The sequence below is a fragment of the Myotis daubentonii genome, chromosome 10 (genome assembly GCF_963259705.1).
Source record: "Myotis daubentonii chromosome 10, mMyoDau2.1, whole genome shotgun sequence".
In the NCBI taxonomy this organism is placed as follows: Eukaryota; Metazoa; Chordata; class Mammalia; order Chiroptera; family Vespertilionidae; genus Myotis; species Myotis daubentonii.
In genome coordinates, this window is record NC_081849.1 from 30,941,762 (window position 1) to 30,965,684 (window position 23,923).

At 42.4% G+C, this 23,923-nt stretch overlaps 1 protein-coding gene across 4 annotated transcripts in view; it reads left to right on the forward strand.

Annotated features, from left to right (window-relative positions):
- The window catches only part of TRIM24 (tripartite motif containing 24), a 121,463-nt gene extending 97,540 nt beyond the window's left edge, over nucleotides 1–23,923 (forward strand). For 3 of the 4 annotated variants that reach the window (XM_059711903.1, XM_059711902.1, XM_059711904.1), the window contains exons 12-19: nucleotides 2,771–2,906; nucleotides 3,239–3,311; nucleotides 4,326–4,494; nucleotides 6,138–6,466; nucleotides 11,230–11,362; nucleotides 13,394–13,468; nucleotides 16,715–16,864; nucleotides 20,092–23,923. In XM_059711903.1, coding sequence (XP_059567886.1) covers nucleotides 2,771–2,906; nucleotides 3,239–3,311; nucleotides 4,326–4,494; nucleotides 6,138–6,466; nucleotides 11,230–11,362; nucleotides 13,394–13,468; nucleotides 16,715–16,864; nucleotides 20,092–20,301 — 1,275 coding nt within the window. In that variant the 3' untranslated portion in view covers nucleotides 20,302–23,923. The remainder of the gene's footprint in view (nucleotides 1–2,770; nucleotides 2,907–3,238; nucleotides 3,312–4,325; nucleotides 4,495–6,137; nucleotides 6,467–11,229; nucleotides 11,363–13,393; nucleotides 13,469–16,714; nucleotides 16,865–20,091) is intronic. The other variant, XM_059711905.1, reaches the window with a different exon arrangement.

Consider the following 23,923-nt stretch of genomic DNA (forward strand, 5'->3'; position numbering starts at 1 on the left):
GCCAGGCAACCCAGCGGGAACCTCCACCCTGATCCTGGACACCCTTCAGGGCAAACCAGCTGGCCCCCACCTGTGCACCAGGCCTCTATCCTATATAAAAAAGGGGTAATATGAAAATTGACCCTAATAGAATGACTGGGAATGACTGGTCACTATGACACACACTGACCACCAGGGGCAGACGCTCAGCGCAGGAGCTGCCCCCTGGTGGTCAGTGTGCTCCCACAGGGGGAGCTCTGCTCAGTCACAAGCCAGGCTGATGGCTGCCTGCACAGTGGTGGTGGCGGGAGCCTCTCCTGCCTCCTCAGCAGTGCTAAGGATGTCCGACTGCAGCTTAGGTCTGCTCCCCGCTGGCAAGTGGACATCCCCTGAGGGTTCCCGGGCTGCCAGAGGGATGTCTGACTGCCAGCTTGGGCCCGATCCCCCCCAGGGAGCAGGCATAAGCCAGCAGGTGGACATCCCCTGAGGGGTCCCAAACTGCGAGAGGGCACAGGCCGGGCTGAGGGGACCCCCCCCCCCCCCGAGTGCACAAATTTTTGTGCACTGGGCCTCTAGTGTGTGTTTAGCTTCGTTATACTCTCCAGCTTTGTTAGTATGACTTTTTAAAAATCTTTCAAAAGGCAGAAAATATTCTGTAGACTGATCTCCATACATAAGTTGATAGTTGTTTTGTATTTTGTTATCCTACAAGGTTAGGTAATCATGCACACAAATATTACAAACTTTTAATATCTTGTAAGATTGTGAAAGAATTTTAAAATTTTTATTATTTAGTTTAAGTTACTGAGATCAACTAACATTTCCCAATAGTGACATCATTAACCTTAACAAAGTTATTTCATTTTTTTAAATAATTATATATACTTTAAATGGTAGAGTACATGTATTTTTCAAACATAGGTAATATGTAGAAAAACTTTTTGTCTCATTCTGATAATTTTATTTTAGCTTTTAGGATTACTCCACAGTTGTAAATAACTTTTCTTAAATTAAGATCTTTCAAATCCAATCATTTCAATGCTCTTTGCACTCTCTAAAAAGTACTGACTAAGGTATTGCCAAAAAAAAAAATATTAAACATAAATGACCTTGGTACTTCCCTGCTCCCCCAACTGAAAGATGACCTACAAATATTAACATTATCCTTCTGCTCTTTTCTCTGCAGTTCTCAGATAGAGATGACTCTGTATTCACTAGCTTTTCTCAGCTGAGATTCCTCATCTAACCCACAGAACAAGAAACTGCTTTGAGAGTCTGTTTTCTCAGTCCTCCTAAGGATGGTTCATAACTAGTACCATTCTAAATGCAGAGGCAAGAAGTAAATTTGTTTTATACAGTCTGTGCCCTTAGGACTACAGGACTTAGTTCTTTCGTAGAATCCTGGTTGAGAAAGGTTGCAACTGTATTAGAAAATTGAACTGGATTTAAATCACAAAGACATCCTTGGAAATAAATGGTATATAGAAGCATGAAAAATACTTGCATTTAAAGCATTAAAGTTTTATTTGATAGAAATTTATCAGTATTTTAGCCTGGTAATCAATTATGAAACGTGTTATTTGTGTACCTATTTTATTAAAGCAAGAATCTATCAGGGATCATTTTTTTCCTACCAAACGGTAATAGTGTGCTTCGGTGATGTTAGTGTTCTGGAAATGTTGCTTCAGCTTTCTGGTGCATACAAAAGCCTCAGTTCTTAAAGCATGGGCCAGGGACACAGGTGTCTCTACAACCCTTTCAGAGGTTCCATAAGGTTTCCCTGTGTAAGGCCTGATTTTTCTTCATATTCTTCAATCAAAATCACTCATCAAAAGAGATTTAGTACGTAAGCAGATATAAGAATCCCGTTAGCTGTTATTAAGCAAGATGCTAAAGAAATCTGCAAAAATGTGAAATTTTGCTACTTTTCTCACCAGGCTTTTTTTTAATTGGCTACATTTTGTTATTGTTAAATAAATTAAGTATTAAAAATGTTTTTGCTTTAATTTTTAAGGGTGTGAATGACATACAGTACTTCTTCCTCTTGGCTCATGATTTCTGAAACATTGTATATTTTTCCTACCAAATGGTAATAGTGTGCTTAGCTGATGTTAGTGTTCTGCAAATGTTGTTCGGTGTATTTACTAACATGTAACATTCAAGCAGAGTGAAAGCCCTGGCCTGTTGCTCTATGGTTAGAGCATCGGCCCTTGGACTAAAAAGGTCACGGGTTCGATTTCTGGTCAAGGGCACGGACCTCAGTTGTAGGTTTCATCCCCGGCCCCGGTGCAAGCTGGAGGCAACCAATCAATGGGCTTCTCTCACATCGATGTTTTTCTCTGTCTCTCCCCCTCCCTTCCACTCTCTCTAAAAATCAATGGGAAAATATCCTCGGTGAGGATTAACAAAAAAGAAGAGTGCCAAGATTTTGTTGTTGTTTTTTAATGATTTTTTTTTTTTTTTTTTTTTTTTTTTTTTTTTTTAGAGAGAGAGAGAGGGAGAAACAAAGGTGATGAGAGAGAATCATTGATCATCTGCCTCCTGCACACCCTTACTGGGATCGCGACCCCCAACTTGGGCGTGTACCCTGACCAGGAATCGAACCAGCAATAAGAGTGCAAGTTTTTTTAAAGATTGTTATGGTGAAGATATGCATCAGAACTTCTCAAATACAATTTTTCATGTTTTAGTATTTGGTGATAATTAAATGATTAAAGTTTTCTTATTCATTTAAAGTGGTTTTTAATTTGCAAACCATGGATACCATGAAATAATTTTCTTTTTTTATAAGATTGACTGTTCAAGTACTATTATGCTGGACAATATTGTGAGGAAGGATACTAGTATAGATCATGGCCAGCCAAGACCACCCTCAAACAGGACTGTCCAGTCACCAAATTCATCAGTGCCATCTCCAGGTCTTGCAGGTAAAGTGGGCTCCTTTTGATTTTGTTTTTCCAGTTTTTTCTCAATTTGTAATTTAAAAAACTCCCACAATCCTCCCCCTTTTGTTGGATGATTTAAAAGGGTTTGGCACAATTTAAAATTAGTATAGTATACAGTACTTTCAAAGTAGAAATCAAAGGTTAAGCCTCTGTACCTTTTCAATTTCAACTCGTGTGCAAGGAGTTTAGCAACTACTTACTTTTTTATATACTTTATGTGTTCAGTTTCAGTGTAGTAGTAAGTGAACACATTCAATTGGGATTAAGTACATAATTATTCATTTTATGAATGTGTTTGATTTCCTTCTCTTCAGGACCTGTTACTATGACTAGTGTACACCCGCCAATACGTTCACCTAGTGCCTCGAGCGTTGGGAGTCGAGGAAGGTAAGCTAATTTAACCTTATTCTCCAGATAGAAAATCTCTAATTATATTTATTTGCCCCAGTGCTCAACACACTTTGGGTAGTCAATACATTTTGAACAACTTTTTTATTTTTTACTTTTAAATTAAAATAATTTAATAATTATTATATATTACATTAATTTAATAAACTAACAATGGATTAAATTATAATTTTAATTTTAAAGATACAAATATCTTTGTATATATGTTGAAAATAAAATGTTATGATTTTATCATAATAGCAAGGAAAAAATAAAAATGTGGGATATAACACACTGTACTATATGAGAATACACACAAATACAAACTTAGGCAAAAGAAAAAATAATTTTATGCTAATTTCAGTGTTTTCTGAATTTTCTAATGACCAAATAATTTTGCTTTAAAAATAAGTTTACATTTGTTGAAATTCTATTTTAACTTCCTGCTTTGCTCATCACATGGAAAGAGCATTCTCTGAAAAGAGAAAGTTTAGATTCAATTCCATGAAAACACAGTGGCTATCTGTAAAAGCTTTTTTTCCCCACTACATTTTTTAAATAGCAGAACATCAATAAATTATGTCCCTCATTATCTTCACACTTCATAATAATAAATCATTAATATGAGCCTAGAGTTCTCTTTTTCACTGATTAGAGAAAGAAATGGAAAAGCCTAAAAAAAGATGCTAGCTTTAAGAACTAAATCTGGCTGCCCAATTTTAGAGCTTCAGAATATTGAAGGCAGTTGTCTTTTAATTGTGGTATTATTTAAATTTAAGTATCTTTTCAGATGTAACATAACTATTTAGATAAATTGATATGTAGAACATTTTTTATTCATAAGTGAAACTTCGTACATAGCAGGTGCATTTAAGTTATGTATCATTTATTGCTGATATAGTAGCTACCATTGCTGTGAAGATAGGTCATTATTCTCAAAGCGGTTATACTTTATTTGTGGATACTTAAGGTAGCATTCTTAGATGGTTATTTCTTTCTTTCTTACACTTATAGCTCTGGCTCTTCTAGCAAACCAGCAGGAGCTGACTCTACACACAAAGTCCCAGTGGTCATGTTGGAGCCAATCCGAATAAAACAAGAAAATGGTGGACCACCGGAAAATTATGATTTTCCCGTTGTGATAGTGAAACAAGAATCAGATGAAGAAACTAGGCCTCAAAATGTAATTATATCTCCCAACTGAAAGTGACTCAGTCATTGAGTGTCGACCTATGAACCAGGAGATCACAGTTTGATTCCTGGTCAGGGCACATGCCCAGTTTGCAGACTTGATCCTCAGTGTGGGGCGTGCAAGAGGCAGCTGATTGATGATTGTCTCTCATCATTAATGGTTTTACCCCTCCTCTCCCTTATTCTGTGAAGTTAATAAAAAATATATATATATATTTTGCCCTAACTGGTTTGGCTCAGTGGATAGAGCGTCAGCCTGCGGACTGAAGGGTCCCAGGTTCAATTCCGGTCAAGGGCATGTACCTTGGCTGCGGGCACATTCCCAGTAGGGGTTATGCAGGAGGCAGCTGATTGATGTTTCTCTCATTGATGTTTCTAACTCTCTGTCTCCCTTCCTCTCTGTAAAATATCAATAAAATATATTTTAAAAATATATATATATTCTATATTATATATGTATATACTTTTTAATTATATCAATGACTTCAAATAATATAATGAAACTTAGTGTAACTGAAAGGCATGGACATCTGAACTGAAAGGGCCTAATAAGTACCAGAACATTAGTGAAAAAAACTTTTTGTTTGTTTGTTTTTGTTAATCTTCACCTGAGGATATTTTTCCATTGATTTTTTTGAGAGAGTGTAAGGGAGGAGAAGAGACAGCGAAAAACATCAATGTGAGAGAGACACATTGATTGGTTGCCTCCCACACACACCTCGACCAGGGTCAGGGGTTGAGCCTACAAACAAGGTATGTGCTCTTGACCTGAATCCAACATGGGACCCTTCAGTCCATGGGCCAACACTCTATCCACTGAGCCAAACTAGCTAGGGGTAAATAAACATTTTTAGACATGCATGAAGATTGAAAAAAATTTAATTTCCATGTACTCATCCTCAGGAAGCTATTTTACAGTGTGATTCATCAAATATGGAGTAGACCAAGAAAAAGAAAAATGAGCCCAGAAATGGATATAACACAGACCAGGGGCAAAGAAAAGGGTAGTCCCCAGTACAGCAGCTCCGTCACTATACTCTGTAACAGGAGGACAGAGGACTCCATAGGAATGTATGTAAGGGTAGGAAAATGTTTTGACAGCATTGAGGAGCATTTTATAACATTGTTGGAGATTGTGAAAATGACTTAGTGATTTGACATTTTCATCATCCTAGGCTCCAACATAAAATTTTTATCTTAAAGTTACTAATAGCTCTATGAATGATTTTTAAAAAATCTATACTAGGCATGTTTTATGTCTAGGTATAATTTAAATGAACAGGTCCACTAAAATGTACTTATATTTCCTATGGTTGACTTCTACACTACCCACCCATTCTCCCATTTCTGAACTCATCAGCAAATTCATATAATTTTTCTTTATTGTCCACACTCCCTAAGTACTGATACTCTATTTTGATGATGTTTTCCAGTAGAGGCCCATGTCTTCTTTACCACTAAAGGTTCTAATACATTTAGCAGTAAAGATAATTCTTTTTTCTCATGCATGTTCATAGACTCCTTTGAAGTTACCAGGTGCCCATGAGAGAGCAGTCTTTGGTCTAAAATTACAATAGTGCTAATTAACAATGCCAGTTTTAAGAATACATATACTCTTACCTCCTTCCATTGCAGACTAACTATCCAAGAAGCATACTGACCTCCCTGCTCTTAAATAGTAGTCAGACCTCTTCTTCTGAGGAGTCTGTGCTCAGGTCAGATGCCCCTGATAGCACAGGAGATCAACCTGGACTTCACCAGGAAAATTCCTCAAATGGAAAATCTGCGTGGCTGGATGCCTCCCAAAAGTCACCTCTTCATGTTGGAGAGACAAGGAAAGAAGATGACCCCAATGAGGACTGGTGTGCAGTTTGTCAGAATGGAGGGGAACTCCTGTGCTGTGAGAAGTGTCCCAAAGTATTTCATCTTTCTTGTCATGTGCCCACATTGGCAAATTTTCCAAGGTAAGATAGTACTTGCTTTCCTTTTCCACATTCTTTCACTATATAATAAAAGCCCAGTGACCAAAACAGTGGAACGACCAGAATGACCTCAGCCCCTCGCCCTGGCTGGCCCCATCCCCAAGTGGGGACCCCGACCCTGATGGGGGGCCCCCATCAGGGCAGGCTGGCGGGCGCCCACCCGTGCACCATAATAAAAGGGTAATATGTAAATTGACCCTAATGGCAGAATGACCAGGAACGACTGCTCGCTATGACGTGCACTGACCACCAGGGGACAGACGCTCAATGCAGGAGCTGCCCCTGGTGGTCAGTGTGCTCCCACTGGGGGAGCTCCGCTCAGCCATAAGCTGGGCTGGCAGCTGCGAGCGCAGTGGTGGTGGCAGGAGGCTCTCCCGTCTTCTCAGCAGCATTAAGGATGTGCGATTGCAGCTTAGGCCCGCTCAGAGGAGGCATGCACGGTATAGACATGCAAATGAAAGCTCAGAGAGTCACTCTTTTGGGGTCCTGTGGCGCATCCAGGCAGAGAGAAACTGATCACCAGAAGCCAAGCACCAGACTCTGTCCCGTCCTCATCCTGCGGCCCCAGCTCCAGACAGGCATCCCTGTGGCAGGATACAAGGAGAGCCCCATCTCGAATCTTCGCAGAGACGGAATGCTCAGGAGGCCAAGATAATAGAAACCTAAAGACCCAAATGCTGGGGCCCATGCCACCAAGGCCCGCTCAGCACAAGGTCAATAAGTGCTTGGACCAAGTTCTGGTCCAATTCCTAACCCAGTCGCGACCTGCCATTCTGGGGCCGCAGCATGTGCTGGAGTGTGTAATCATGGGGGCGGGGCGCTCTGGAGGTGGAGGGCTCACCCGAACCCCTGGGCCCCAGGGGCTCTCCACCTGTGCGCCCTTCCCCAGGCGCATAGCCCCAGCTGTGCCAGCAAGACCCCTTTGCCGGGGTGGGATTGCAGAGGGCAGGCAGGGGAGGAGTGACTGGCCCATGGCCTCTGCTTTGGCTGTTCGCACATATGTAATTAGCTCTAATTATCTTGGGCTTTCAGTTCACCTACTCCGGGGTTGAAAGCTGCACCCGGGGTGAACTCATAGACCCACTGCTCTGCCAAATGAGCCCTCTCATTGGGCCAGGGAGCTCTATTACCTGTCTGTAGCACCCAGTGTCATACATCTGTGTTTGCCCAACTGTCCACAGAGCCACCACATGCTGGATTGGGGATATCTTTGTGTGTCCTTGGTCGTGTGTCTACACTGGCTGCTGGGAAGGTTCGCGAGTACCAGGCACTGAGGAGAGGAGGGGTGGCGGGGGGAGAGAGAGGATGAACTGGTTCTCAGCTGTGAAGGAAGGAAGGTGCTAGTGCCCAGCTTTCCCATTTGTGCAAGTCCTACATAAACGTGAGGCCAGGGCAGCGGCCAAGGCCAAAAATCCCTGGGATTTCGGATGTAACCGCCAAACCGAGGTGTCCTAAACTGTGCTCTTATCTCCTTGCCTCCCAAGCCATTTCTAACCTCAGCCACCAGCGGTCCTCTCCTGCAGGTGGCATAGCCAGGGCTCAGAGAGGTTAGGGAACTCGCTCTAGGCGGCACAGCAGGCCAGGGCCGCCACTCTCCAGAGCCGCGGCACAGGATTTGGGATTCGGGCTTTGCTCAAAAACATAAGGTGTGCAGGGACCTGGGAGGGAATGCCTCCAGGTTCTCCTCTCTCAGTCTGGTCTTGGATCCCTAGCCCTCGGCAACCCTGGTCCTGCGTACTCAGTTCTTGCTCACCACATCCTTTCAGCCCTTTCCTGAGGCCCGTTCAGCCATGTCTACACTGAATGGAACCAGAGCACAGAGGAGAGCAAGCTCAGCCCTAGGGGCCTTAGTTGGAAGTGGAGGGATCAGCCTTCCTGAAGCAGGATTTCTCAGCACACTTGTTCTGCTCTTAGGGCTGAGTTCCTCCTTTAGCCTTCCTGGGTTCTCTGTGTCTGTCTATCTTGCCCTATGCATCTCTCTTCGCTGTTCCTTGCTTGTGAAGAACACCCCTGCCACCTCCGCAAAGGAACACACAACAGCAGAATCCGCCTTTTCAATAAAAAACAAGTGGGAAGCAGAGTGAATTAAAAACCATTAACTTAAAAACAATCCCTGTGTCTGCAAATGCATTCCAAATGGCAGCACTTTAGTGGGGGTGGCAGGGATGAGGCGTGTTGGCCACATGTTCTGGAGCCTCAGACAAAGTGTAGGGAGCTCAGCGCCTCACTATGGACCCCTCCCACTAGCCATCTGGGATGGCAGGGTCTGGGAAAAGACTTAGTTTGTACTCAGCCTCACGGACCTCCACCTGATTCCATAGACCCTTGTTCTGGCATCTGCTGGTCCCTCTTACTCCCCTAGTACCTCCAAACCTTCCTATGCTGACCCCAACTCTCCCTCTGCATCATCCCTCCTCCCGCCGGTCCCCCCCACACACACACACACAGATTTCACCCTCTTTCTTCCCCACCCCCAGTCTTATACCCTATACTTCTTCCTGCCCTGCCCCACCTCCATTCTGCCCCAGACCACCCAGTGGTACTGGCTCCAGGAGAAATGGTTAGAACAAAGCTTTCCTTGGCCAGAAGAGACTCTCCAGGGAGCTGCATGCAGAAAGGCACTCCCAGTCCTGTACCTGCAACTGCTCTGTCCTGCCAAATGCCAATCAGAAATTGTATCTCTAGAGACAGAGGGTAGCAGAAGTAGGCCACTGTCCTTTGAAGCCCCTCATCAGGAGGAAACTCTACACCCCCCCCCCCAAAGAAAAGTTCACCCTGCTGCCTCCCTTATCTCTTTTAGCAACCCTCCTTTGCCCCTTTCCCTGGAAGTGGAAGGATTGGAGCACATCTGTCTATATAATAATAAAAGCATAATATGTTAAATTAGACTGGACATCCTCCTGGAGGAAGCTGGGGCTGTGAGGGAAGCCCGAGTCCCAGGTGCCAGAGGGAGGCCGGTGCCAGCAGCCAGTGGAAGGAAGGCCAACTCTTACACAAATTTCATGCATCAGGACTCTAATATATATATATATAATATGTAAATTGACTGAACAGCAGAACGATCGCTCGACCAGTCGCTATGAGGTGCACTGACCACCTCTCAGTCCCTCTCCTTGGCCAGCGCAGGTTCTGATCTCCCAATGTTGAATGGGGAACCGGGGGTGGGTGGCAGCGGGAGGCAGGGCCAGCTGCCGGCAGCCAAGGAAGATGGCGCTGATCATGGGCCAGGCCTAGGGACTTTACCTGTGCACGAATTTTGTGCACCGGGCCTCTAGTCCTGTATAATGAGAGGAATATGCTAATTAGCCATTATGCCCTGAGGCGTAATGACCAAGCACATAATGATCAAGCACATCACGACCAGATCACAGATCAGCAGGAGGGTGGGCCAGTAAGGTACTAGCGGGCTGTGGAGGGCTACAGGAGGGGGCAGGACAGCAAGCTATAAGGGGGTGGGGGGAGGGGGCAGGAGCTACAGGAGGGTGGGGCAGCGGGCGGAGAGCTACAGGAGGGCAGCAGCGACCTACTGGCTACAAGTGGGTGGCAGAGAGCTACAGGACGAGGCAGGGCAGCAAGCAAGCAGGAGGCGGAGAGCTAAAGGAGAGGGCAGGGTAATAAGCTATGAGGAGGGGGCATGGGGAGCTACAGGAGGGCGGCAGCAACCTACTGGCTACAAGTGGGTGGCAGAGAGCTACAGGAGAGGGCAGGGCAACAAGCTATGAGAGGGTGCGAGGGGAGCTACAGGAGGGCGGCAGCGATCTACTGGTGCACGGATTCGTGCGCAGGGCTACTGGTCAATAATAATGGGCCAGTACTCTATCCACTGAGCCAAACTAGTTAAGGCTAAATAAACATTTTTAGACTTGCATGCAAGATTGAAAAAAATTTAATTTCCATATACTCATCTCAAAAAGCTATTTTACAATATGATTCATCAAATATGGAGTAATCCAAAAAAGAGGAAAACAAGGACCCAGAAATGGGATATAACACAGACCAGGGGTAAAGAAAAGGGTGACAATTATTATAACCTAAAACGATTGTAAAACCTTAAAAATAAAAGTCCACTTGACACAAATGCATACTTCAAAACCTACAACATAGGGTTTCCTTCCCATACCCTGCCTCTAATTCCTTGTGCTTCTCTCAAAAACCTAGTGTTATGAAAAGAAAAAAACTTTAACTTACTACATGGGGTTGCCATAAAGAACAATGGTCCTTAGGCACAACTGCCACAATGGCATCTTATTTGGCAGGCACTGACATTTATAAATATCTCAAAGTCTCACAGTCCCTTTGAGATGATGATGAAGAAGAGCATTGAGTTAATCTCTCAGTTCCTCAAAGGCTATACTATTTAAAATTTAATTTCAAACAAAGTTGCAAGAATAGTACCAAGAAGGATTTTTGTCTTAAATTATTTGTGGTAAAAATATGAGATACACATCACATCAGCCATAGACTAATGTGTCTGTTTATTTAAGTGTTTATTTTGTATATGTATTTCTTACCTCCTTAGCTAGACTAATATTTATACCACTTAGGCTCTTGCATTGTATTATTACAAATGTTCAGCTCTCTCAGGATGGAGCTGAGTGCTTAGTAGATATACAGTAATTCTTCAGTGATTGAAATTCATGCCAAATAAGTAATTCTGTATCATAGATGGCATGGAGGAGGTAGAAAAGAGATATGGTGAAGAGCAAAACAATGCATTATAATTCAAATAATTTATCCCCCAACAGTGGAGAGTGGATTTGCACTTTCTGCCGAGACTTATCCAAACCAGAAGTTGAATATGATTGTGATGCTCCCAGTCACAACTCAGAAAAAAAGAAAACTGAAAGTCTTGGTAAATTAACACCAATAGATAGAAGGGTAAGTTTGTGAGTATTTCCAACCTAGACTGTTACACAGTTTTGTTTTGTTTTTTTGGTTAAATGCATTATTGTAATGCAGGTGTGCTTTTCACATTAACTTCTTTTTTCTTAAGTATTTATTTCCACAAAAGTATAGGGATTTTAAGTAATATACTTAGAGGCAGACTAACTTTTTTAGTTGAAGAAAATCATAGTACTACATATACATTTTCTAGACACTGTACTTGAACAAGGTAGAATATGTGTCCTTTATGTGGCCTGCACTCTTAAAGTTGGTCTACCTTTAGTAAATTTTTGTTTTTGTTTTATTTCTACTATAGATAGGTTTTCTTCCTCAGAATTTGTTGAGAAATAGAATTTGTTTTTCTATTTCCATTCTTTCACCCAGTGGTACTAGGTTTATACCTTAAAGCCAGCTAAAATATTTAACTGTAATTAACATTTAAACCTATTAAATCAACACTTCTGTATTATTAAAGAGGCTCCTTTGCTCAGTTATTCAGTAGAACAAAGAGTATGAAAGTTGTCATGCAAGAGCAGGGCCAGACACACACTATAGTGCTTCAGCGTTTGTATAAGCCCACATAAGCAGAGAAGTAGCAGAGTGCATGATAGCACCATCTGCCTTAGGGCTTTAGGATTGTACACACCAGGAAAGGGCTCCACCTTTAGATCTCTTCTTTTATTATCTAACTAGGGGCCCGGTGCACGAAATTCGTGCACTGGGTGTGTGTGTGTGGGGGGGGGAGTGTCCCTCAGCCCAGCCTGCCCCCTCTCACATACTGGGAGCCCTCAGGCGTTGACCCCCATCACCCTCCGATCGCCTGATCGGCCCCTTGCCCAGGCCTGACGCCTCCGCCAGAGGTGTCAGGCTTGGACAGGGGACCCCCATCTCCCCCTTATCACTGGCTCTGGCCCCCGCCCAAGCCTGAGGCCTCTGGCCCAGGAATCATGCCTGGGTAGGGGACCCCCATCTCCCTCTGATCGCTTGCTCCACCCCCTGCCCAAGCCTGACGCCTCTGACCCAGGCTTCAGGCCTGGGCAAGGGGACCATCATATCCCCCCAATCCCCAGCTCCGCCCCCCACCCAGGCCTGATGCCTCGGCCAGAGGAGTTGACCCTCATCACCCTCCGATCACCAATCACCGGATTGGCCCCTTGACCAGGCCTGAGGCCTCCGGCAGAGGTGTCAGGCCTGGGCAGGGGACCCCCAGCTCCCCGTGTTTGCAGGCTCCGCCCCTGCCCAGGCCTAACGCCTCTGGCCTAGGCATCCAGCCCAGGCAGCGGGGACCCGCAGCTGCAGCGGCCCCGCCATCGTGGGCTCCGCTTTAGGCCCAGGCAAGGGACCCCTAGCTCCCGGGACTGCCAGCTTCGACCGTGCCCAGCTCCCATCGCTGGCTCCACCCCTACTTCCTGCTATCACTGGCCAGGGCGGCAAAGGCGCCTGATTCTCCGATCGTGGCTGGGGGGCAGGGCAAAGGCGGCCCCAGGGCCGCCTTTGCCCTGCCCCCCAGCTCTTAGCTCCCCCCTGGGTTTCCGATCACTGTCAGTGGCAGGGGGCTTCTTCCTGCTTTCCCTTTCGCCTCCCTGCATTGTGCCTACATATGCAAATTAACCGCCATCTTGTTGGCAGTTAACTGCCAATCTTAGTTGGCAGTTAATTTGCATATAGCCCTGATTAGCCAATGAAAAAGGGTATCGTCGTACGCTAATTACCGTTTTTCTCTTTTATTAGATAGGATAATTTAATACAAATTGGAGAAATAAGTGGAAATTTATTTTTAAGAGCTTCAAATGGGTTTCTAGTGATAATGTGTTTGTTCCTATAATTACAAAGGACTGCTCTCATATATCACATAAACCCCAAGCTATCAAACAGTACAGTTCAGTAAATGGGAAGGAGATAAAAACTCTAAGTATCAATACTTTTCTTGTATTCATCAGGTTTTAATTTTTATTCTGGTACTTTGATATATATATGACATTGTTACAAAAAATAAGCTGTGACTCCATTTTATTTTTTGCTTAGAAGTGTGAACGCCTACTTTTATTTCTATATTGCCATGAAATGAGCCTGGCTTTTCAAGATCCAGTTCCTCTAACTGTAAGTATTAATGTCATTTTGTCCATTTTTACACCATAGAGTGATTTTTTCTGCAACTTGATTTATGATCATCTAGTTTCTGTACCATTTTTCAGTAGTTAGTTTCTTATATCTAATCTAGTCTTAAAGCTTATTGATACATACTGAAACCTTTGATCTTAAATGCATTTTAATGTTAATATAATTGGCCCAAAACATCTATTCATTTCTCATACATTCTTACACTTCATCTCATGCATTTTACCTACTTTTCTCTGTAATGATTTCCATCAGTTGCCTCTCAGGAGATTTAGGTATATCTCCTTAACTGTTGGGAGAAAAAACTTTCCATTTGAGATAAATATCCCCAAAATTCTCTGTTCATATTTTGATGTATATGTCCATACTTCAAAAATTAAGTAGACTTTAACAATAGAAGAAGGCGTGTGTTCGCGTTGCATGTGTGTTAACAAATTGGCTTCAGAAAGGTTCATATTGAAAGTTCGATGAGACTTTAATGCAGTGGTTCTCAACCTTGGCTGCACATTAGAATCACCTGGGAATCTTTTTAAAATCCTGATTTCTGGTCCTCATCCTGAAATGATTTTAAAAAGATTCCCAGGTGATTCTAATGTACAGCCAGGGTTGAGAACCACTGCTTTAATGCATAATCTTAGAGTGCTAAAAGTACTACTAAAAATATGTTCTATTCTCTGATGTCCAAAATTCCTTTGAATTGGTAATAGTCTACAGTTGGATAAATTTTAAAAATTTAATGTAAAACTAGAAAAGAAAATTAGCTTAGTAAATATATTCAGCAGATAAACAATGAACTTCTCTCTTGAGAACAGGTTTTGAGAAGTTGAGATAGGAGGGAAATAAATACTTTTAGGGAAAGGACCTTTTGTGCTCAAAAGAGGCAGGCAAAAAATGTGGGGGGAAAAAGGGATTGTGACCAATACAAACTTAATCCACTTAAAAATTTAACCCAGAACTTGGTGGTTTTTATGATCTTGGTTACAGTTAACATTTGGTATTAATAACAACAGCAGCACAAAATAGCCCCCTTTTGCTTAATATGTATCATCTCATTTAGTGTTTACAAAAACTGTGAAGTTGGTAGGATTATCCCTATTTGATATATAAGGTTCAATGAAGTAAGTAACTTAACCCAGGAGCATGCTACTGAGTAGCAGAGCTGGGGTTCAAACCCCATTTGTTATAACACATGCAGCAAAAACATTTCAAGTCATTGCATTTTTGTGTTATTTTTTAATTATAGTGGATTTAGAAATACTGTTTTTTATTTTATTTTATTTTTTGTTGTTAATCCTCACCCAAGGATATTTTTCCTATGATTTTTAGAAAGAGTGGAAGGGAGGGAGGGAGGGAAGGGGAGAGAGAGAGAGAGAGAGAGAGAGAGAGAGAGAGAGAAACATCAATATAAGAGAGACACATTTTGATTGGTTGCCTCCCCCACACACCCCGACCAGGGTCAGGGATCGAGCCTACAAGTGAGGTATGGGCCCTTGACTGGAATTGAATCTGGGACCCTTTAGTCTGCAGGCTGATGCTCTAGGGCAAGCGTGTCAAACTCACGGCCCGCGGGCTGCATGCAGCCTACAGTGAATGTTTTTGCTGCTCAGCCAATATAATAGTATGTAAGAAATGTTTTAATAAAAATTTCATAACTTAATTTTTACAATATCCTGTTATACATAACTATTAATAACGAACTACAGTGTTCACTAATGACTGATTACTATAATTGTGTTGCATTCATTTCTCTTACGTGGCTTAGGTTCAGGCGTACCATTTCTCTCCACTAATACTAGCAGTGAATATTTTAGCAGCCAATGGCCACATCATTAGTCTTGGACTGACTTGTTTGGTGTGTGCAACAGGAAATATTTTGCTTTCGGAGAACAAGAAAAATAGGTTTATTTGCATTATGCTTATTAATTTGTGCAGTTATTCAATGTCTGGTAAGTTAATGTTCAAGAAAAAATAATAATTTTTATTAAAATGTCCTATTTTATGTTAACAATCACTCATTTATTTCAGCCCTTTGTATTCAGCATGTCTCTATCGAAATAAACCTATGTTTCTATGAAAATTGAAGCTTTTGTGTTTTTTGTGGCCCACATAAATTTAAACCTTGTTTATTTGGCCTGTGTTAGCCTTTGAGTTTGACATGCTTGCTCTAGGGCTAGTAATTGCTTTTTTTTTTTTAAATATATTTTATTGATTTTTCACAGAGAGGAAGGAAGAGAGATAAAGAGACTTAGAAACATCGATCGGCTGCCTCTTGCACATCCCCCACCTGGGATGTGCCTGCAACCCAGGTACATGCCCTTGACCGGAATCGAACCCGGGACCTCTCAGTCCGCAGGCTGATGCTCTATCCACTGAGCCAAACCGGTTTCGGCAGTAATTGCTTTTTGTTTAATGAAGAAGGAGAATAGAGAAGGAGGTTTAGGAGGAAAAGGTGATTTTTTAAATCTATATATATAAAAGCCTAAGTGACCGTTACGACGGTTGACCAAATGACTGGTTAACCAGTCGCTCTGATGCGCACTGACTACCAGGGGGCAGACGCACCATGCAGAAGCTGCCCCCTGGTCGTCAGTGTGGTCCCTCCCCCCGGCCAGCCAGCCGGCCCCAATGGGCCCCAATCAGGACTGGGCAAGACAGTCCCGATCAGCCCCCATTGCCAGCCAGGTCAAGGGACCCCACCTATGCACTAATTCGTGCACTGGCCCTCTAGTTAAAAAATAATTGGTGAAGCCCTAGCTGGTTTTCTAAGTGATAAGAGGATGGGCCCATGCACCAAAGGGTCCCAGATTCAATTCCAGCCAAAGGCACGTATCTCACTTGCAGGTTCAATCCCTGGCCCTGGTCAGGGCATGGGATGCAACCAATAGATGTGTCCCTCTCACATAGATGTTTCTCTCTCTGTCTCTCCCTTTGCTTTCCACTCTCTTGGGGGCTGGGGGGCCGGGGGGGGGGGGGGGCAGGGGAATCAGTGGAAAAAATACCCTGGGGAGAGGATTAATAAAACAAAACAAAACAATAATTTTTGAACTTTTTTGAAAAAGGTGATACAAAACATTTTCCATTGTGTGGAAGGCTGTAGGCACATATTGCATAGGTTTTCTTAGCAATGACAAATAGTACAATCTGAATTTTATGGTACTACTTGTAGAGTTTTTTAGGATGAGGTAGAATTTAGTTACTTACATTATAGTATCTCTTTTATTTTGAAAGGTGCCTGATTATTACAAAATAATTAAAAATCCAATGGACTTGTCAACTATCAAGAAAAGACTACAAGAAGAGTATTACATGTATACAAAGCCTGAGGATTTTGTGGCTGACTTTAGATTAATCTTTCAAAACTGTGCTGAATTCAATGAGGTGAGGTGGAAGGGAGGGGAGACTAATAGTAATATTGAAAGCAATGTTAAACAAAACATCTTATTAGCAAACAAGGATATTAAGATAATCTATTTATGTTAGTGTAAATTTCCAAATGTTCGAGTCAGAGAATGATTATATCCATATTTATATTCCACTTAGAGGCCTGGTGCACAAAATTCATGCACGGTTGGGGCCCGCAGCCCAGCCTGCACCCTCTCCAATCTGGGACCCCTTGGGGGATGCCCAACTGCCTCTCGCAATCCAGGACTGCTGGCTCCTAACTGCTCGCCTACCTGCCTGCCTGATTGCCCCTAACTCCTCTGCCTGCCTGATTGTCCCTAACTGCTCCCCTACTGGCAGACCGCCTCTAACTGCCTTTGCCTCACCCCACACCCGGGAACCAGGATTCCCTCCTCTGGCTGGTCACAGGCACCTAGGACCCAGGCTTCCCTCCTTCTGGCTGGCTGCAGGCACCCAGGACCCAGCCTGGTGAATATGAGGCATGTGGATTGTTCCTCTCCCAGGCTGTGGGTGCAGCCACTGGTGCCTAGGACCGCAGGGTGGGTGGCTTGTCCCTCTCCTGGTCCGCAGCCCCAGCGGCTGGCGCTTGGGACCGCGGGGCGTGCGGTTTGTCCCTCACCCAGGACCGCAGGGCAGGCGGCTTGCCCCTCTCCTGGGCTGCAGCCTGGCTGGTCCCCATTCATCTCTCACGAGCTCATTTGTGCCTGGCTGGTCCCCATTCCTCTCTCGCAAGCTTATTTGTGCCTGGCTGGTCCCCATTCCTCTCTCCCCAGTGTTGTGTTTCTGAGCCTTTACAGTGACGGCGTGATGGCATGATGACCATTTGCATATTAGCTCTTTATTATATAGGACTAGAGGCCCGGTGCACAAAAATTTTGTGCACTGGCGGGGGGGGATGTCCCTCAGCCCCACTTGTGCCCTCTCGCAGTCTTGGACCCCTCGGGAGATAACGACCTGCTGACTTAGGCCTGCTCCCGGGTGGCAGAGGGCAGGCCCAATCCCTAGGTGCAGCCCCTGGTCGGGCTCAGAGCAGGGCCGATTGGGGAGTTGGGGCGCTACCCCGTCATGCACAGAGTAGGGCGGATCGGGAGGTTGCAATGCCACCCCCAGTCACGCTCAGGGTAGGGCTGATTAGGGGGTTGGGGCACCGCCCCCTGTCACACTCAAGGCAGGGTCGATGAGGTTGCGGCGCCACCCCCTGTCACACACAGAGCAGGGCCATTCGGGATTAGGGCGCTTCCCCCTGTCACAGAGCAGGGCCCATCAGGGGGGTTGGGGCTCCGTTACCCTGTCACGCATAGAGCAGGGCAGATCAGGGGGTTGGGGCACCGCCCCCTGTCACGCACAGAGCAGGGCCGATCAGGGGGTTGGGGAGCTCCCCCCCAACCCCCGTCACGCACAGAGTAGGGCCGATAGGGGAGTTGGGGCACTGCCCCCTGGCACACACAGAGCAGGGCGGATCAGGGGGTTGTGGCCCTGCCCCCTGTCACGCTGCTCCAGGGGCCAGGAGGCCTCGCAGCTCCGCTGATCCCAGTGCTGGGAGGCCTCGTGGCTCCTCTTGACACCAGGGCAGTGAGGCCTTGCTGCTCCGCTGATCCCGGTGCTGGGAGGCATATTACCCTTTTACTATATAGGATAGAGGCCTGGTGCATGGGTGGGGGCCAGCTGGTTTGCCCTGAAGGGTGTCCTGGATCAGGGTGGGGGTCCCGCTTGGGTGCCTGGCTAGCCTGGATGAGGGGAGGATGGCTGTTTGCAGCTGGTCACACCCCCTTCAGGGTGGGGGTCCCCACTGGGGTGCCTGGCCAGTCTGGGTGAGGGGCTGAGGGCCGTTTTCAGGCTGGCAGGCGACTGAAGCTTTCAACCTCTCCTTTTTTTCTTTTTTTTTTATTCTGGGATTTATTTACCTCAGTGATTCCCAAAGTGGGCGCTACCACCCCCTGGTGGGTGCTGCAGCGATCCAGGGGGGCAGTGATGGCCACAGGTGCATTTGTTTTAACTTTTTTTGTATTACCTTTCTATTCTGAGTTCAATAAATAGTTTCATAATTTCAAACTTCAATGTTTCTAATTTACACCTTTCTTTACTATATTTTACGAAAAAGGTAGAAACATTAATACATATATCTTTCTGTTTAATTGCTATTAAAATTTAAAAAAAATTAATTTCCAGGGGCCGCTGAGTAGTATTTTTTCTGGAAAGGGGGCGGTAGGCCAAATAAGTTTGGGAACCACTGATTTACCTTCTGTGGCTGTCACTGGAACTGAGAACCGGCTTTAGCTCTGAGGCTCGGCTCCAGCTCTGAGATCCCGGCTGGCTGAAAGCAGGTTTCTGGGGATGGTTTAGCTTCTATAATTGCAACATTGTTTCTTAGAGAGCAGCTCAGAGCCCAGCAGTGGCAGGCAGGGAACCTTGCCTTCCTCCTTCACTGGAGCAAGCAAGCCTCCTGTTCGCTTCAGCTGCCTGGCTGCTGGCTGCCATCTTGGTTGGCAGTTAATTTGCATATCGCCCTGATTAGCCAATGGGAAGGGTAGCAAAGTTATGGTTAATTACCATGTTTCTCTATTATTAGATAGGATGTTTATTATATGTTGAGTGGAAATGCAAATTATAGCTGACAACTGAAAACACTTTAAAAATATTTTCATCTAACCTAGAAGCATTTTTTGTCATTCTTATCTTTATTTCTTAGAATATAACAATTCCATACTTTAGTGGGTTTTTTTTTTTATGTTGATCTTGAAATATTAAAGATGTGGTCTAAAAAGCTTTAATTTTAATGTTTTCTCATCTGTCAGTTTATCCAAATATCTGTTAGACTTAGAGTCTTGTTCTATTTATTGGTTACTCATTTCAAAGTTCCACATTTTATATGTTCTGAAAATACCTGTTATAGAATACTGTGATTATGGCATCTTTATTTTTGTTTGGGAATCCAGTCTTGCAACTGCTGTGCCCTTATAGAATAAGCCAGATGTGTCAAAGACTTTTGTTTACCTTTTATGTGACCTTCTCTACACTTTGTTTAGCCCTAGACTATTATTTACTTTATATCAATGACATTGTATAAATATTTTTCCAAAATAATCCACTGGTATTCCTAATCTCAAGTTAAAAGGGAGCAGAAATGTGAGAAATTTATTACTTTTGGCTGTCTAAATCTTGGTGTCTGTTTTATAATTTATATTTTTATTTTGACCCAACAGCCTGATTCAGAAGTAGCCAGTGCTGGTATAAAGCTTGAAAGCTATTTTGAAGAACTTCTAAAGAACCTTTATCCAGAAAAACGGTTTCCTAAACTTGAATTCAGGAATGAATCAGAAGATAATAAATTTAGTGATGACTCAGATGATGACTTTGTACAGCCCCGGAAGAAACGCCTCAAAAGTGTAGAGGATCGCCAGTTGCTTAAATAAACAGCAGTATTGGCATGTGCTGGTTTTTCGCTTTTTTTCAAAAATTATTTTGTAAATAATTTAACATCATTACAAAGAAGAGTTTGTGACAACGCTGACCTATAATTTTTTGATGTTTACTAGATTTTGATTTTCTTAACCCATTTTTTTAACCTTCTGATTAATAAAGTAAGTAAGAAAGGATGGGAAGGAGAGAGAAAGAAGAAAGAAGCACCAACAACAAAATAAGACATTGTTCCTACTTGCTGGATTTGAAAACTGTAATCTGGGATGATAACTACTATAGAAAGGAAATAGAATTTATATGAATTCTAAGTTGAAATTTTAATGTGGTCTGGATGTGTGCATTAATCCATTTTTAGAAAATACCACTACTAAGTAATTGTGGCCCAACCATGAGTTAGGTGTACTGTCCTTAAGAATAGCTGGGCCACAGTGAATTAACATGGATGGTAATAAGAGTTCTATCGTAGGATGCCTACTGGTGCAACAAAGATTAGATTAGACACTATTAAGAAGGCACCTAATAGTCATGTAAGATGGCAATTGTATTAAAGAAAAAATGGGAAAACAAGTGTTTTTTTATTTATTTTTTCTTGTCTGTAGAGATGTTTGGTATAGCAGATTTTCAAGGCCATTTTCGTACATTTCTTAATTGAACTTCTTCCACTGAGGAAGTAAGTGAACACATTTGGTTTTACTGTATGTCTATGTGTAGTTTTGTTGCTTGTTTTAACTGTTCAGGTGATCCTTATATAAGGACTTATTGTTTGCAGTATGGTTTTTAGTGGAACATCTGAAATATGAAATACAATTGTGTGCAGTATTTGATGTGAGGATTTAAAAAAATATACCCTGAAAGGGACTCGTTTTTGTCATTTTCATCTCTCTTTATAATTTGAAATGAAAATGTGCAATTTGGGAACAGGAAATTGGAGAGAATTACAGTGAAATTTTAATTTTTTTCTGACACATCCATTTCCTATTTTTAAGAGCCAGACCCTCAGATTGATTCTTTGATCTCACTTAATTCTGAATTTCCTTTGTATCCTTCCAATGGAGATACAAAAGATACCTTCTGAGGGCAAGCGTATTCCTTAATGGGCCAGACCTAGCTAATTTAACTAATATTCATTTATTCTTTATTGGTCAGTGAAGGAAACTAGAGTAAGATAGTGCCCCTTGCTAATTTAACATTTGACAGAATATTTACACATGAATTATTTTTAGTTTGCCAAAGTAAACCTTTATTTATAAAACACTAATTGCCGGAGGACATTATTCTCTTTAGGCTGATGGAATAAAAATATGGCTGGCTTGAAAGAATGTTACTTTTTGGAAGGTATCATCTTCCATGAATTAAACCTAGAGGACTTGATTTTATCATTGTAGCATTGCTTCTTAAAATGGACAATTTGAAAATATTCTGTGGCTAATTGATTGGGTTTTCGGACATTGATAAAGATAAAATATGAGAAAATAACTTACTAGCAATAGTGTCTCACTTTCTATGTAGATTTAAGCCTTGTCCATAGCGTAAATTATGAATTAATGGTTAAAAAGTCTTAATCATCTTTTCAAATTTGTGTTTAAGTTTATTATGGTGGTGGTGATAATATTGTTTTGAATATGCATTTGACATTTATTCTCCAAAGACTGAACAAATTTTTATCGCACATATACCATTTAATTGTTTTATTTTGCACCAGCATTTATTGACACCAGCTGTTGAGCTTTTAGTAGTAAGTTTAATGTTGGTATCTTTGAATACTGTTCTTCTGACAGTTTGTTATTCCATATTTGTCTCCAGAGTTGAAACAGGACAATAGAGATAAATTTTTTTTTAAATATATTTTTATTGATTTTTTACAGAGAGGAAGGGAGAGAGATAGAGAGCTAGAAACATCGATGAGAGAGAAACATCGATCAGCTGCCTCCTGCACATCTACTGGGGATGTGCCCGCAACCCAGGTACATGCCCTTGACCGGAATCGAACCTGGGACCTTTCAGTCCACAGGCCGACGCTCTATCCACTGAGCCAAACCGGTTTCGGCAATAGAGATAAATTTTTGAGAAGGATCACAAAGGGAATTAGCACTAAACAGAAAATATATATAAAATATTTTCTAAAGGCATCTGAGCCAGAATTTCTAACATACTCAAAACTTATATTCAGTGCGATATTAATCTTTTAAAACAGTATTTAAAGTAAGTGTTCTTCTCTCCAAATATTCCTCAGTGACAGTCTTAATGATTAAAGTCCTGTGACCTTATTAACAGGCATCTATATACTCAGGTGGATCCCAGCTAATTAGTCCTTAAATTCTAATAGACAGCTGTAAGATATCCTAACTATATACACCCCCTGCTCATTTATTGAGCATCCTCCCAAAAGTTTAGTGCAATTCAAGCAACCTTGGTCTAACAGGAAAACACTGCAGTGTTTATCTCTGATCCAAAAACTCCAGAGATATCCTTCTGGAGTTGGAAACAAGAGCCCAGTATCATAGCTGAAAGACCCTCAATACATGATTACTCCATTATGGGGGCTTATGAACAAGTAAAGCATATGGGAGCGAGGAATTACTCAATTCCAACTCATCAAAAGCTTTCCCAGATGCCAATCATTTGATCTTTCCAGCAATAAGGGAACCCAAGTGCACAGTCAGTGACTTATATGGCCATGGCAAAAAGTATAAATGGACTGAGATATACCATATTAAATTCAAAATGTATGTGCACATCAGCATCTGGCAATGCAATCATTTTGTCCTTTGAATTAACAGGACCTGCCTACCTTTTTTGAATGGAGGGGTAGGAAATTGGAAAATGCTAAGAGGAAATGTCCTCTTGCCTGGGTAGTTTTAACTTTCTTTACTAAACTAAAGAAGAGGCTCCCCATTTTACTACAATATAATAGTGTAGTTGTAACATAACTTAAGAATGCGTTCAGAAAGTTTCACTCCAAAGCCCAAAAGGTGAGTAGTAGACAGACCTTTATTTATGAAATTGCATTTTAAAGTCCTATGATGCCACAGTGCTTAAACTTTTGAATTTGGGTTTCATGGAGAGACTAGACAATGAAAGAAGGAACTCCTCCTTTTGCTGAGCCCTGATCTACAAATAATGTGAATCCCAAAAATAAGTTGCTTCATGTGATGAACAAAAAGTTTACAGGTTTAAACTAAAGATATACTCATTTTCTGTTTATCTGTACTTGTTATGAATGAGAGAAATCAAGTGATCTGATTAGCCATTAAAATTACGGACATGACCATGAGTTTAACTAATTTCTTATTGAAATAGAGTACCTCCTTTTAAATAATCATGTACATATTTTTTTAAGTATTTTATAACCTCATGTAAATTAATAGTTGAAGTCTTTTTACAAACACATCACCCATCATTTTGGGTGTGAATTTACTAAGTCATAATTCACATGCTGGTGGCTCATGTTTCTGAGTGAGAATAATGCTAGCCAATCAGATCACAATTTCTATCTCCATGGAGGTTTTGCTTATTGTGAAGGACATCTGAGAAATAGTCCTTGTTTGTTTGTTTGTTTAATTTTAGAGAGCCAACTGGTGCATTGATTTTAATAAAAATTAGCATTGATTGATT